We start from the raw sequence: 14,253 nt of genomic DNA, 5'->3' as shown, positions 1-14,253 counted from the left end.
TGAGGCGTCTTGCTGGCTTGTGCACGTCTTGGTGAGTCATCGCTGTCTTTGCATGTCTTTTTCATTCAGCGTTCACGTCGAAGCACACTGCATTTTGGAGCGTATATCACCCGTTTCAACTCCATTTGCCAATTTCTCATTGAACGGACAGGCGGTAATAATAAATGGTGCAATAGCCTACACTTTTCATGCCATTTTTCTTGAAATGATTGTGATTGATGTTTTATCAGTATAGCGTTTCCCCCTGCTATTTATTTCACCGGTACTCGGTTGCGGAACGGCTTACTTTCACCCCTGGCTAAACCAATGGCGACTTGGGAAATACTGAAGAACATGGCTCCTTCTAAAATGCTAATTGAATGATAATCTGGTTCCCTGATGGAACTGTAGCATGAGGTGTCGGAAGAGGTGCCACTCACATTCCAGTCTATGGTGGAGAAGAAAGCGTGGCGTTTGATCTCCTCTGCACCGTCTGCCCCCGACCCTGTCCAACCAATCACACCGTTTGTATGGATTACTGCAGACAACCTACGCATACAACGAGCTCTATGCTTTTAACATGAAATAGGCCTCATTATACCAAAGTAATTACTCTCCTAGTGGAACAACCACTATAATTAGCTTGTCATTAGCTAGTGGGTAAGTACATACTGTATAGTTATGGACAACTCACCCAGTCTGTTGATGGGGTTCCTCTTGAACAGAGCTCTGAGGAGACTTTGGGCCTCTGAACTCAGGAACTGGGGCATTCCCAACCTTGCCCTGCAGGGGGAGACATTGTTATATCCAAAAGGCTAATAAATAGTAGCCTGGCTTATCCAGATTCAACACTGCGGAACGGTCACCATTGTTTTCCTGAACACAGCTTTCAGTCTGGTTCAACCAGGCTAAATAAATATACAGCCTGTAACAATTTCCAATTTCAATCTCTGGCAAGAGCTCTGGTGGAAATTCCTGCAGTCAGCACGCCAATTGCACACTCCATCAAAACTTGAGACATCTGTGGCATTGTGTTTGACAAAACTGCACATTTTAGAGTGGCCTTTTATTGTCCCCAGCACGAGGTGCACCTGTGTAATGATCATGCTGTTTAAATCAGCTTCTTGAAATGCCACACCCGTCAGGTGGATGGATTATCCTAGCAAAGGAGAAACGCTCAGTAACATGGTTGTAAACAAATTTGTGCAAACATTTTGAGAGAAACACTTGTACAAATGGATGCACTCAACTGAAATGTGTCTTCCTCATTTAACTCAACCCCTCTGAATCAAAGAGGTATGGGGGGGCTGCCTTAATCGACATCCATGTCATCGGCGTCTGGGGAAGAGTGGGTTAACTGCATACAGACACTAGCCTGTGATCGTGTCTACTTACTTGAGGATCAGGTTCATGGTCTCTTTGCGGTCCTTTCCTTGGAACGGTAGCGATCCAGTCAGCATCTCAAACTGTGAAACAAATACAACCACCATATTTTTTAAAACCCCCATGCCTTTGACATTCAATTCTATTCTAGGGCTCTGACACAAACATCATCGTCATGTTTGATGGTCTGCATTACACGGGTTGTGTCCAAATGGAAGAAAACAGATAAACAGGAAGGAACTACCTTAACTTGTCAAACGAATGATCATTTCCATTTGCAAAGCGTTTTCCTATGTTGTGGACTAATGAATATGACCCCAGAGACCTCGTTGTGTGGTGCCAGGACAACCTCTCCCTCAACATGATCAAGACAAAGGAGATGATTGTGGACCACAGGAAAAGGAGTACCGAGCACACCCCCATTCACATCAACAGGGTTGTAGTGGAGGAGATTGAGAGCATCATGTTTCCACATCATCAACAAACGAACATGGTCCAAGCACAAAAGACAGTCGTAAAGAGGAAATGACAAAACCTAATCCCCTTCAGGAGAGTGAAAAGATTTGTCACGGACCTCAGATCCTCAGAAAGGTTCTACAGCTGCACCATCGAAAGTATCCTGACTGGTTGCATCACTGCCTGGTATGGCAACTGCTCGGCCTCCGACCGCAAGGCCTTACAGAGGGTGTAATGCGTACGGCCCAATCATTGGGGCCAAGCTTCCTGCCATCCAGGACCTCTATACCAGGTGGTGTCAGAGGAAGGCCCTAAAAATAGTCAAAGACTTCAGCCACCCTAGTCATAGTTCTCTCTGCTACCGCATGGCAAGCGGTACCGGAGCGCCAAGTCCAAGAGACTTCTAAACAGCTTCTACCCCCAAGCCATGATACTATCCAGGTCTGTGCCCAAACAATTCAAGCTTCTACTTTTAAAAATCCACCTTTCCAGAAACACCGTTGCGGCTTGCTATATACCCCCTTCAGCCCCCAGCTGTGCCCTGGACACCATATGTGAATTGATCGCCCCCCATCTATCTTCAGAGTTCGTACTGTTAGGTGACCTAAACTGGGACATGCTTAACACACCGGCCGTCCTACAATCTAAGCTAGATGTCCTCAATCGCACACAAATGATCAAGGAAACTGCCAGGTACAACCCTAAATCCGTAACCAGCGGCACACTCTTAGATATCATCCTGACCAACTCCAAATACACCTCTAACACTAACACTTCAGCGAGCAGGCCTTTCTAATCGACCTGGCGTGAGTATCCTGGTAGGATATTGACCTCATCTCGTCAGTAGAGGATGCCTGGTTGGTCTTTAAAAAGTGCTTTCCTGATCATCTTAAATGTAGAACTAAGACCAGTTATAGCCCTTGGTTCACTCCAGACTTGACTGCCCTTGATCAGCAGAAAACCATCCTGTGGCGTTCTGCATTTGTATCGAATAGCTCCCGCAATATGCAACATTTCATGCAAGTCAGGAACCAATATACTCAGTCAGTTTGAGAAGGCTTGCCTTAGCTTTCCTAAACAGAAATTTGCATCATGTAGCACTAATTGCAAAAGGTTTTGGAACACCGTAAAGTCCATGGAGAACGAGAGCACCTCCTCCCAGCTAGGATAGGAAACACTGTCACCACCAATAAATCTACAATAATCGATAATTTAAATAAGCATTTCTCTACGGCTGGCCATGCTTTCCACCTGGCTACCCCTACTCCGGCCAACATCTCAGCACCCCCTGCAGCAACTTTCCCAAGCCCCCCCACGCTTCTCCTTCACCCAAATCCAGACAAATTATGTTCTGAAAGAGCTGCAAAATCTAGATCCCTACAAATCAGCTGGGTTAGACAATCTGGTCCCTCCCTAAAATTAGCAGCCAAAATTGTTGCGACCCCTATTACTAGCCTATTCAACCCATTTCGTATCGTCTGAGATCCCCAAAGATTGGAAAGCTGCCGCGGTCATCCCCCTCTTCAAAGGGGGAGACACTCTAGACCAAAACTGTTATAGACCTATATCATCCTGCCCTGCCTTTCTAAATTATTCGAAAGCCAAGTTAACAAACAGATCACAGACCATTTCGAATCCCACCATCTGGTTTCCGAGCTGGTCATAGGTGCACCTCAGCCACGCTCGAGGTCCTAAACAATATCATAACCGCCATCGATAAGAGACAATACTGTGCAGCTGTATTCGTCGACCTGGCCAAGGCTTTCGACTGTCAATCAACGCATTCTTATCGGCAGACTCAACAGCTTTGGCTTCTCAAATGACTGCCTCGCCTGGTTCACCAACTACTTCTCAGATAGAGTTCAGTGTGTCAAATCGGAGGGCCTGGTGTCCGGGCCTCTGGCAGTCTCAATGGGGGTGCCACAGGGTTCAATCCACGGGCCGACTCTTTTCTCTGTAAATATCAATGATGTCGCTCTTGCTGCTTGTGATTCTCTGATCCACCTCTACACAGATGACACCATTCTGTATACTTCTGGCCCTTCTTTTGGACACAGTGTTAACTAACCACCAGACGAGGTTCAATGCCATACAACTCTCCTTCCGTTGCCTCTAACTGCTCTTAAATGCAAGTTAAATTTAAATGCATGTTCTTCAACCAATCGATGCCCACCTGCCCATTCTGACTTGGAATATGTGGACAACTACAAATACCTAGATGTCTGGTTAGACTGTAAACTCTCCTTCCAGACTCACATTAAGCATCTCCAATCCAAAATTAAATCTAGAATGGGCTTCCTACTTCGCAACAAAGACTCCTTCACTCTAGCAGGTATATTTCACTGGTCATCCCCAAAGCCAACACCTCCTTTGGCCACCTTCCAATGACTGGAACGAATAGCAAAAATAACTGAAGCTGGAGTCTAATATCTCCCTCTCTAACTTTAAGCATCAGCTGTCAGAGCAGCTTACTGTACCTGTACATAACCAATCTGTAACTAACACACCCAACTACCTCATCCCCATATTGTTACTTATCCTCTTGCTCTTTTGCACCCCAGTATCTCTACTTGCACATCATCATCTGCACATTTATCACTCCAGTGTTAATGCAACATTTTAATTATTTTGCCTCTATGGCCTATTTATTGCCTTACCTCCTTACTCTTCTACATTTACACATACTGTACATAGATCTATCGGGCTCTGACGAAGGCCGTGAGGTAGATACGTATAGTTGAAGTCGCAAGTTTACATACACCTTAGGCAAATACATTTAAAAACTCAGTTTCCAATTCCTGACATTTAATCCTAATAAAAATTCCCTGTCTTAGATCAGTTAAGATTACCACCTTATTTTAAGAATGTGAAATGTCACAATAATAGAAGAGAAAATGATTTATTTAAGCTTTCATTTCTTTCATCACATTCCCAGTGGGTCAGAAGTATACATGCACTCAATTAGTATTTGGTAGCGTTGCCTTTAAATTGTTTAACTTGTGTCAAATGTTTTGGGTAGCCTTCCACAAGCTTCCCACAATAAGTTGGGTGAATTTTGAACATTCCCCCCGACAGAGCTGGTGGAACTGAGTCAGGTTTGTAGGACTCTTTGCTCACACATGCTTTTTCACTTCTGCCCACACATTTTCTATAGGATTGAGGTCAGGGCTTTGTGATGGCCACTCCAATACCTTGACATTGTTGTCCTTAAGGAATATTTGCCACAACATTTTAAGTATGCTTTGAGTCATTGTCCATTTGGAAGACCCATTTGCGACCAAGCTTTAACTTCCTGACTGATGTATTGAGATGTTGCTTCAATATATCCACAGAATTTTCCAACCTCATGATGCCATCTATTTTGTGAAGTGCACCAGGCCCTCCTGCAGCAAAGCACCCCACAACATGATGCTGCCACCCCTGTGCTTCACAGTTGGGATGGTGTTTTTCAGCTTGTAAGCCTCCCCCTTTTTCATCCAAACATTACGATGGTCATTCTGGCCAAACAGTTCTATTTTTGTTTCATCAGACCAGAGGACATTTCTCCAAAAAGTATGATCTTTGTCCCCATGTGCAGTTGCAAACCGTAGTCTGGTTTTTTTATGGCGGTTTTGGAGCAGTGTCTTCTTCCTCGCTGAGCGGACTTTTAGGTTATGTCGATATAGGACTCGTTTTACAGTGGATATAGATACTTTTGTTCCTGTTTCCTCCAACATCTTCTCAAGGTCCTTTGCTGTTGTTCTGATATTGATTTGCACTTTTTGCACCAAAGTACGTTCATCTCTAGGAGACAGAACACGTCTCCTTCCTGAGCGGTATGATGGCTGTGTATGGTGTTTATACTTGTGTACTATTGTTTGGACAGATGAACATGGTACCTTCAGGCATTTGGAAATTGCTTCCAAGGATGAACCAGACTTGTGGAGGTCGACAATATTTTTCTGAGGTCTTGGCTGATTTCTTTGGATTTTCCCATGATGTCAAGCAAAGAGGCACTGAGTTTGAAGGTAGGCCTTGAAATACATCCACAGGTCCCCCGCCAATTGACTCAAATGATGTCAATTAACCTATCAGAAGCTTCTAAAGCCATGACATCATTTTCTGGAATTTTCCAAGCTGTTTAAAGGCACAGTCAACTCAGTGTATGTAAACTTCTGACCCACTGGAATTGTGATACAGTGAATTATACGTGAAATAATCTGTCTGTAAACAATTGTTGGAAAAATGACTTGTCTTGCACAAAGTAGATATCCTACCCGACTTGCCAAACCAAAGTTTATTAACAATACATTTGTGGAGTGGTTGAAAAACAAGTTAATGACTCCAACCTAAGTGTATGTAAACTTCCGACTTAAACTGTAAGCTTATTGAAGATCAGTGATACTATCAAGAGCAGTGGGCGGTTTCCTTTTCCCCCTCATCTTGTCCAACTGTTGCCATGCACCTGCAAAAAGATTGCTCAGATGTGCGAGTGCCTTCTGAATTTTCTGTGTTATAGACTGTACGTTGTTTATGTGTAACTCAGTGTTGTTGTTTTCGTAGCACTGACCAGGTCCCAGTTGTAAATGAGAACTTGTTCTCAACTGGCCTACCTGTTTAAATAAAGGTGAAATAAAAATAAGACTCCTAAACATCTAATCAAATGCCTACCCAGGCTACATTGACTCTGTACCGGTATCCCCTGTATATAGTCTCGCTATTGTTATTTTACTGCTGCTCTTTAACTACTTGTTACTTTTATTTCTTATTTGTATTTTAAAAACTGCATTGTTGGCTAGGGGCTTGTAAGTAAGCATTTCACTGTAAGGTGTTGTATATGTATGTGCATGTGACTAATAACATTGGATTTGAAATGAGATACGATGACTCACCATCAGTACCCCAAACGACCACCAGTCGGCACTGTGGATGTGGCCCTGCCTGTTCACCACCTCTGGTGCCATGTACTCCACCGTACCGCAGAAGGAGTAGGCTTTCTTCTCATGGTCAACGGCCTCTTTACACAGGCCAAAATCTGGGGTGAAAACACCACAAGTCAGTTACTATTCAACTACCGTTGCTATTATAAAAACACACATGTGGACAGGCAGGCATACAGGTGTAGGATCTTAATGCTACCCGTTTTTCACAGCAGGAAAATAATCCTGCTGCAACAGGAAATTATTGTGTTGATTTGAATTAAATCAACATTTCTGTAGGGGACGATACATTTTTATTTGGAGTAAATCAAGTCAAATTTTAAGGTGGAAATTACAAACTTTAGAAACCTTCAATGCACTACAAGTATGCGTTTCCTGTTGAGCAGGATGATCAAATTAGGATCCTACACCTGTACAGGAATAGAGTGCATTATTTGCACTATGCTTTATGGATATGGCCAGGAGTAGTTCCTGACCATATGACCTGACCTATAACTAGTCTATAGCCTTCAACTAGGGCCCAGAGTGCATCAGCAATGGCACCCTATTCCCTATATAGTGGGGTATTATATAGGGCCATTATCATGGAAAACTTTCTGTAACACTTCCTGATGCCTTCATGACTCATGCAAGTATTCAAAGGCCACATAATTCATATTCCCCATGTGAAGTTGATACATCCCACCGTGACATATATTCAAGGTCACCTTTGATTCTCATGTATGTGCGTGAACTCCCAAAAGGTAAACAGCCGATAGAGGAGAGAGTGATTATAGTGTTGATAAGATGCAGGAGAAACATAATTAACTTCTAGGTAATGATATACAGGCTCATACATAGAGAAGTTATCTACACAGGGACAGATATGGCTTTGGTGACTCACTGACTAATGGGGAAGGTCAACAGGAGGAGGGAAGTGTGTGGGGGGAGGGAAGTGTGTGTGTGTGTGTGTGTGTGTGTGTGTGTGTGTGTGTGTGTGTGTGTGTGTGTGTGTGTGTGTGTGTGTGTGTGTGTGTGTGTGTGTGTGGGGGGTGTACCTGTAAGTTTGATATGGCCTTCTTCATCCAGTAGAATGCTAGAAAATATAATGAGAAGAGGTGTTAGTGTGCTGGACTATCATATTGGGATAAAGAGGTAGACAAAAATGATGTCACAACCACAGACCGGTACAAATAACCTGGCACTAAGAGTACAGAATACTTTGAGAGTTCAAAAAAAATACTCTGTAGACAAGAAAAAAAGGGGGAAAAAGTACTTAGTAGCACATCTTCACAATTTAAAAAAAATGTAATGGCAAAAGGTCTGGCCAAATCAACATGTCCCCTCTCAGTGAATTCAGGGGATATCAAAATTGTATATGCCAAAAGAGATAAAAACGTGTCTAATCGGCCTGTGCATACTAGCTTTTTCATCCTCTCATATGTTGTTCAAGACCAGATGTGATGATCGCTCTTGTTGTGCATTCAGTCCTCTCAGTTCTGATGGGGGTTCATTCATGTTTTCACTATGGGTCTTAATTACACCGCAGTGACATTTTCTGGTTTCTATATAATGGATATAGCGAAGTCTATAAGAGATAACAGCACTCTGCATCACAATGTCCCTCTTACTATAGAAAAGAACACCCACATTTGTGGGTCGGGGCTACAATAGCATAGCATATAAGGGGCGTAATCTTTAGTCCAAAACAGTTGCAATCAGTTGTGTTTTGCTATGAAAACAAGAGTTTCTATTGGACAAATTGAATTAGTTCCATTTGCTTCCGTTTGGTTTTGCTTTGTTCCTAGTGAATACACCCCAGGTCTCAGGAAGTCATCCTCTCTAGCTCAGTTGGTAGTGCACGGCACTTCAATAATACTGGGTCCACCCATACGTAAAATATATGCTCAGTTTGCACAGACTTGATTAAGTCGCTTTGGATAAAAATAGTCTGCTACATGGCATTTATTATTATATTCGGAAGGCAATGCTAGGATGTGTGATGCTGCGACGCTAAGCTAGCTAGGACTAGCGGCCCTTCGCTGAGGCTCCACCTACTTCTCAGGTTTGAGGTCTCTGTAGATGATTCCCAGGCCATGCAGGTGGTCCAGGCCCAGGGCCAACTCTGCTAGGTAGAACTTCACATCCTCCTCTGTGAACATCACCTGGAAACGATACACACAGAGAGAGACAAAGACAGAGACAGAAAGAGACAGAGAGAGAGAGAGAGAAAGACAGAGAGAGAGAGAGAGAGAGAAAGACAGAGAGAGAGAGAGAGAGAGAGACAGAGAGAGAGAGAGAAAGACAGAGAGAGAGAGAGAGAGAAAGACAAGAGAGAGAGAGAGAGAGAAGAGAGAGAGAGAGAGAGAGAGAGAGAGAGAAGAAAGACAGAGAGAGAGAGAGAAAGACAGAGAGAGAGACAGGAAAAAAAACGTACATGAGTCCAGACAAGATTATGATTAGAGAGAACGAGACATAAAAAATGTCCATCAGGAACAAGACTAAGAACATACCTCTTTCGACAGCCTGGTGAAGAGATCGCCTCCTCTCAGAAAGTCCAGGATCAGATAGAGCTTTCCCTCCGTCTGAAATGCTGGATGCACATACACACAAACAGGTGGTCCGGAGTAGTGCTAAAAGTCCATTTGTCTGACAAACCTAGAACACCCAAAGGTGTGGCCTTTCAATTAAACAATGACAGCCCTTGATGAGCGCCGACACCGAGCGAAGTTAACGCCATGACACCCTAAAGCTGTTATCACCAGAACTGTTGTTTTTCCCTAATATACTTCACTTCTTGAACCTAGCTCTGGTCGTTACTCACCGTAGTGGAGTTTGACCACAAAGGGGTGGTTGACATCTGCCAGGATGTCTCTCTCCATCTTGGTCCTCACCCGGTCTCTCACTGTGGGAGGTGAGGGGCACAACCGTGTCAGCGCTGTCATGAGGTTAGCTCTTAAACATGACTATAGCCTTGGCTCAGTGACAGATGGGTTTGGAACCGGGTGCCTAAGGCCAAGACAGGACCTGAATAAAACGCCAACAGGCCACCATTGGTATTTTAATGGGATATATTCAATACAAAAACACCAAATCATCAATGCTCGTCTGAAGGCCATAGAATTGTTAAATCAATTCATCGGACAAACAAATAATGAAAATATCCTTGTCGAGTGCCATGTGAAACCAAAGTCTGGCCAATTTCCGCCACACAATTAGTGAAACGCTAGTGTAGACTAGATCCCACAGCAGCAGACCGCAGCACACAAGAACAGCTACACACCAACTGAAAAATGGTTGATTTCTTCTCACTATCAAAGCCTTGAACCAAGATCAAAACAAAAACAGTGTGTGTGTGTGTGTGTGTGTGGGGGGGGCAAAGTGTAACGCAAAAGGACACGTGGAGTAGCAAGTGCAAAAAACTACATGCCTGCACATGAAAGAGGTGGGAACGAGCCCTCCCTAAGAACATAACCACTCGTGTTTGCTCCGAAGCAGACTCCTTTTGATGTGGGAGGCCTCAGTGAGTTCACAACATGTTGTCAATCCCGTGAATGTGTAGCTACAGTATCGTTTCCCATGATAGTAAAAATCCAAATCAAATGTTAAGTCACATGCGCCAAATACAACCTTACAGTGAAATGCTTACATACAAAATAAGTGTTAAGAAAGTATTTACTAAAATAAACTGAAGGGGAAAAAAGGAAAAAAATAAAGCTGTCATCAAGGCAAAGGCTGGGTACTTTGAAGAATCTAAAATATTTAATATATTTTTATTTGTCAAACACTTTTTGGTTACTACATGATTCTACGTGTGTTATTTCAAAGTTTTGATGTCTACACTATTCATCTACAATGTAGGAAATCCCGTTGGCTAATAGGACTGACGGCAGAGGCAGATTACCCAGTCGCCGTCGGATCCTTTACAAGGCAACCCCAAGCCACGTCCCCCTATACCTCTGTCTCTTCTTCATGTGAATGACACATGTGGGCCTTATCCGGTGTCTGAAGTAAACCGTTTACGTCCGACTCGTTAAAGAAACAATCTTTGTCCAGGTGATTAAATCGCTGTTCTGATATCCAGAAGCTTCTTTCGGTCATAAGAGACAGTGGCAGAAACATTATGTACAAAATAAGTTACAAATAACGCAAAAAAAATAAGATGGCACAATTGGTTAGGAGCCCATAAAACATCAGCCATCTCCTCCGACGCCATTCTAACCAGAAGTCCTGACAAGGATAGTAAAATAAAAAGAACATTCGAACAGTTGGGGACATTTAACCGGTCGGTCCCCACAAGGAAAACAGCAATTTTAGGGTTAGGTTTAGGGGTTTAGGTTTAGGGAAAACAAGATTTTTAATGGGAATCAAGGATAGTAAAAACAAACGTGTGTGTGTGTGTACCTTTGAGGGTGGCCTTTCTCAGGACCTTCATGGCGTACAGCTCGTTGTTGTCAGGAGGCGTTACCTTCCGCACCAAGAAAACCTACAGGCAACACAAGACAACATCCAACTCTCAATCCCATAGAAAATGAAGAACTAGAAGGGACATTCCAATTCATGGACCGGTAGCCATATTGAATGTATACATAGGTATTTACATTTCTATGGTCAATCCAGTGCATTAGGCTACAAACCTATGGGACTGACAAGGGTAACTACTTCTCAATAAACAATATACTTCAGTCATTGATTTTCCATGGGGATTTTCATGAAGTGCAAATGACATGCAAATACCATAAAATGCTAGATAATGTTCCATAAACTGCTAGGTAAACATTATTATATTGTGCTAGTTAGTGAACAATATGGAAGTTAAGCCCATTTATTACATTCACAATCCATTTTGAAACGACCAAAAACGATCAAGAACAATGAGCTCAACCAGAAATTATGTTTTGCCATTTCGGATCTTGCAGTCTGATGGGAGATTAAATGGAACGAATACGAGTTAACATGGAGTTGGTTTGTCCATATACAGTACAGTTTGGACACACCTACTCATTCAAGGGTTTTTCTGTGGGCGTTGGAAATCTGTCCTTTGGTCTGATAAGTCCAAATTTGAGATTATTGGTTCCAACCTCCTTTGTATTTTTTTTTTATATATTTTTTAAACCTTTATTTAACTAGGCAAGTCAGTTAAGAACAAATTCATATTTTCAATGACGGCCTAGGAACAGTGGGTTAACTGCCTTGTTCAGGGGCAGAACGACAGATTTGTACCTTGTCAGCTCGGGGGTTTGAACTTGCAACCTTCCGGTTACTAGTCCAACGCTCTAACCACTAGGCTACGCTGCCGCCCCGTATGACACGGATGATCTTCTCATGTGTGGTTCCCACCGTGAAACATGGAGGTGGTGGTGTGATGGTTCTTTGCTGGTGACACCGTCTGTGATTTATTTAGAATTCAAGGCACACTTATCCAGCATGGCTACCACAGCATTCTGCAGCGATACGCCATCCCATTTGGTGTGCAATTAGTGGGACTATCATTTGTTTTTCAACAGGACAATGAACCAACACATCTCCAGGCTGTGTAAAGGCTATTTGACCAAGAAGGAGCGTGATGGAGTGCTGCATCAGATGACCTGGCCTCCACAATCACCCAACCCCAACCCAATTGATTTATTTTACCTTCATTTAACTAGGCAAGTCAGTTAAGAACAAATTCTTATTTTCAATGACGGCCTAGGAACATTGGGTTAACTGCCTTGTTCAGGGGCAGAATTACAGATTTTTACCTTGTCAGCTCGGGGGATTCAACCTTCCAGTTACAAGTCCAACGCTCTAACCACTAGGCTACCTGCCGCCCCAATTGAGATGGTTTGGGATGAATTGGACTGCAGAGTGAAGGAAAAGCAGCCAACAAGTGCTCAGCTCATGTGAGAACTCCTTCAAGACTGTTGGAAAAGCATTCCAGGTGAAGTTGGTTGAGAGAATGCCAAGAGTGTGCAAAGCTGTCATCAAGGCCAAGGGTGGGTACTTTGAAGAATATAAAACACATTTAGATGTGTTTAACACTTTTTTTGGTTACTACATGATTCCATATGTGTTATTTCATAGTGTTGATGTCATCACTATTATTCTATAATGTAGAAAATAGTAAAAATAAAGATAAAACCTTGAATGAGTAGGTGTGTCCAAGCTTTTGACTGGTCCTGTACATACTAACTGAACTAATTACAATGAACATTGAATGGATGTCAATAATGTGTTTAACGTGGTCTAAAGTTAATCTCGACCACCTCGTGTGCCACAATGCTAGAGGAGTGGGTGAAGCAGTGAGCTGAATGACAGGTGTGTGGGTCAGTGTCTTAACAATGTTGCTTCCTGGGCTCAAACCAAAGACCCTCTGAACACATCGTCCACTGTCACACAAGAAGCATCGTTACCCATCAATCCACAAAAACTCGGCAAGGGAAACAACCATTTCAAGGTCTCAGAGTGAGTGACGTCACCGATTGAACCCCACTAAGCACGTACCGCTAACAAGACAGACATTAATCACATCGGTTACATGTTTTTTGTGTGTGTGCGTCTCAGGCGAATCCAGGTGTGGATTACTAACACAGTGGCACCGGAGCACGCCTGAACAATCTCAAACCATACCAATGACCATACAAATGTAAATGGATTCTTGCATCTACAGGCTTTAACCTCTTAATTACGACGCACGCGCTTCTTTTGATCTGTCCACAAACACACTAAGAAGCAATACTTTGGGGGAGATTGAACACTGCATCTTGGAAACGGTTTCACATGTTTCCTAGGAAACCGTTTTCCTTTTTTGCATGCTTATTTAGAGGAGAATTACGACGTATTTTTACTGTAGTGATAAACATTTCAACGGTCAAGTGCTGTCATTAGCAACACGAGTTGATCCCCTAAAAAGATGGGCATTCAAAACAAGAGGTGTACATGTGTATAGCAATGTGAACCACTTCTCAGATCTGTCACGGAGGGGGTATTTGAACAACGGCAGTGTGCTACCTTAGAGGGGTGACGTTTTACCTTGCCGAAGGAGCCCTGGCCCAGCACTTTGAGCAGCTCAAACTGGCGAGCGTCGGCCTTCTCCGAACCTTCCTTGACCACGTGGGTGATGTTAATCTCCTTGATGACGTCATCCTCCTAGAGAGAGACAAGAGGGGGGAGAATGTCCGTTATCCAGGAGACACCACATTATCCGTGGTACCGCAGCATTGTAGGCGGAGGAAACCTTTCCAAGCTCGATTGTAATCTACACAACGCCAAAAAAACATTTGAACCCGTCTGCTCATCAGACTGATCTTAACCATGATACAATACACATGTTTTCAAGTGACTGTGTATTTTCAGGTTGAACACACTGATATGAACTTCAGCCGCCTGTCCTTTAAAACAAAGCGGTCTCTCTTGGATCTCTCCAAATGGATCAGTGAGGAAACTGAGACGTTTTAGCACATGAAGATGAACAATATTTCAGAATGGAAAAGGAGGAGGCCACTAGAAAGTTGCTGGGAGGCGACTCTTTTCTCACACACGGGTGTGTCCTGATCAA

The 14,253-nt window shown here is 43.2% G+C and overlaps 1 protein-coding gene across 1 annotated transcript in view; it reads right to left on the bottom strand.

Annotated features, from left to right (window-relative positions):
- The window catches only part of rps6ka1 (ribosomal protein S6 kinase a, polypeptide 1), a 41,678-nt gene that overhangs the window by 22,299 nt on the left and 5,126 nt on the right, over positions 1–14,253 (bottom strand). The window contains exons 3-12 of the mRNA XM_046366426.1: positions 13,728–13,844; positions 11,121–11,202; positions 9,541–9,621; positions 9,230–9,309; positions 8,775–8,881; positions 7,775–7,812; positions 6,690–6,832; positions 1,375–1,445; positions 674–762; positions 420–484 (exon numbers count right to left, since the gene is read on the bottom strand). Of these exons, the coding sequence (XP_046222382.1) occupies positions 420–484; positions 674–762; positions 1,375–1,445; positions 6,690–6,832; positions 7,775–7,812; positions 8,775–8,881; positions 9,230–9,309; positions 9,541–9,621; positions 11,121–11,202; positions 13,728–13,844 (873 nt within the window). The remainder of the gene's footprint in view (positions 1–419; positions 485–673; positions 763–1,374; positions 1,446–6,689; positions 6,833–7,774; positions 7,813–8,774; positions 8,882–9,229; positions 9,310–9,540; positions 9,622–11,120; positions 11,203–13,727; positions 13,845–14,253) is intronic.

This window comes from Oncorhynchus gorbuscha, linkage group LG10 (assembly GCF_021184085.1).
Source record: "Oncorhynchus gorbuscha isolate QuinsamMale2020 ecotype Even-year linkage group LG10, OgorEven_v1.0, whole genome shotgun sequence".
NCBI classification, from domain to species: domain Eukaryota; kingdom Metazoa; phylum Chordata; class Actinopteri; order Salmoniformes; family Salmonidae; genus Oncorhynchus; species Oncorhynchus gorbuscha.
The sequence above is the reverse complement of the archived record's forward strand: the minus strand, read 5'-3'. Positions and strand labels throughout refer to the sequence as shown.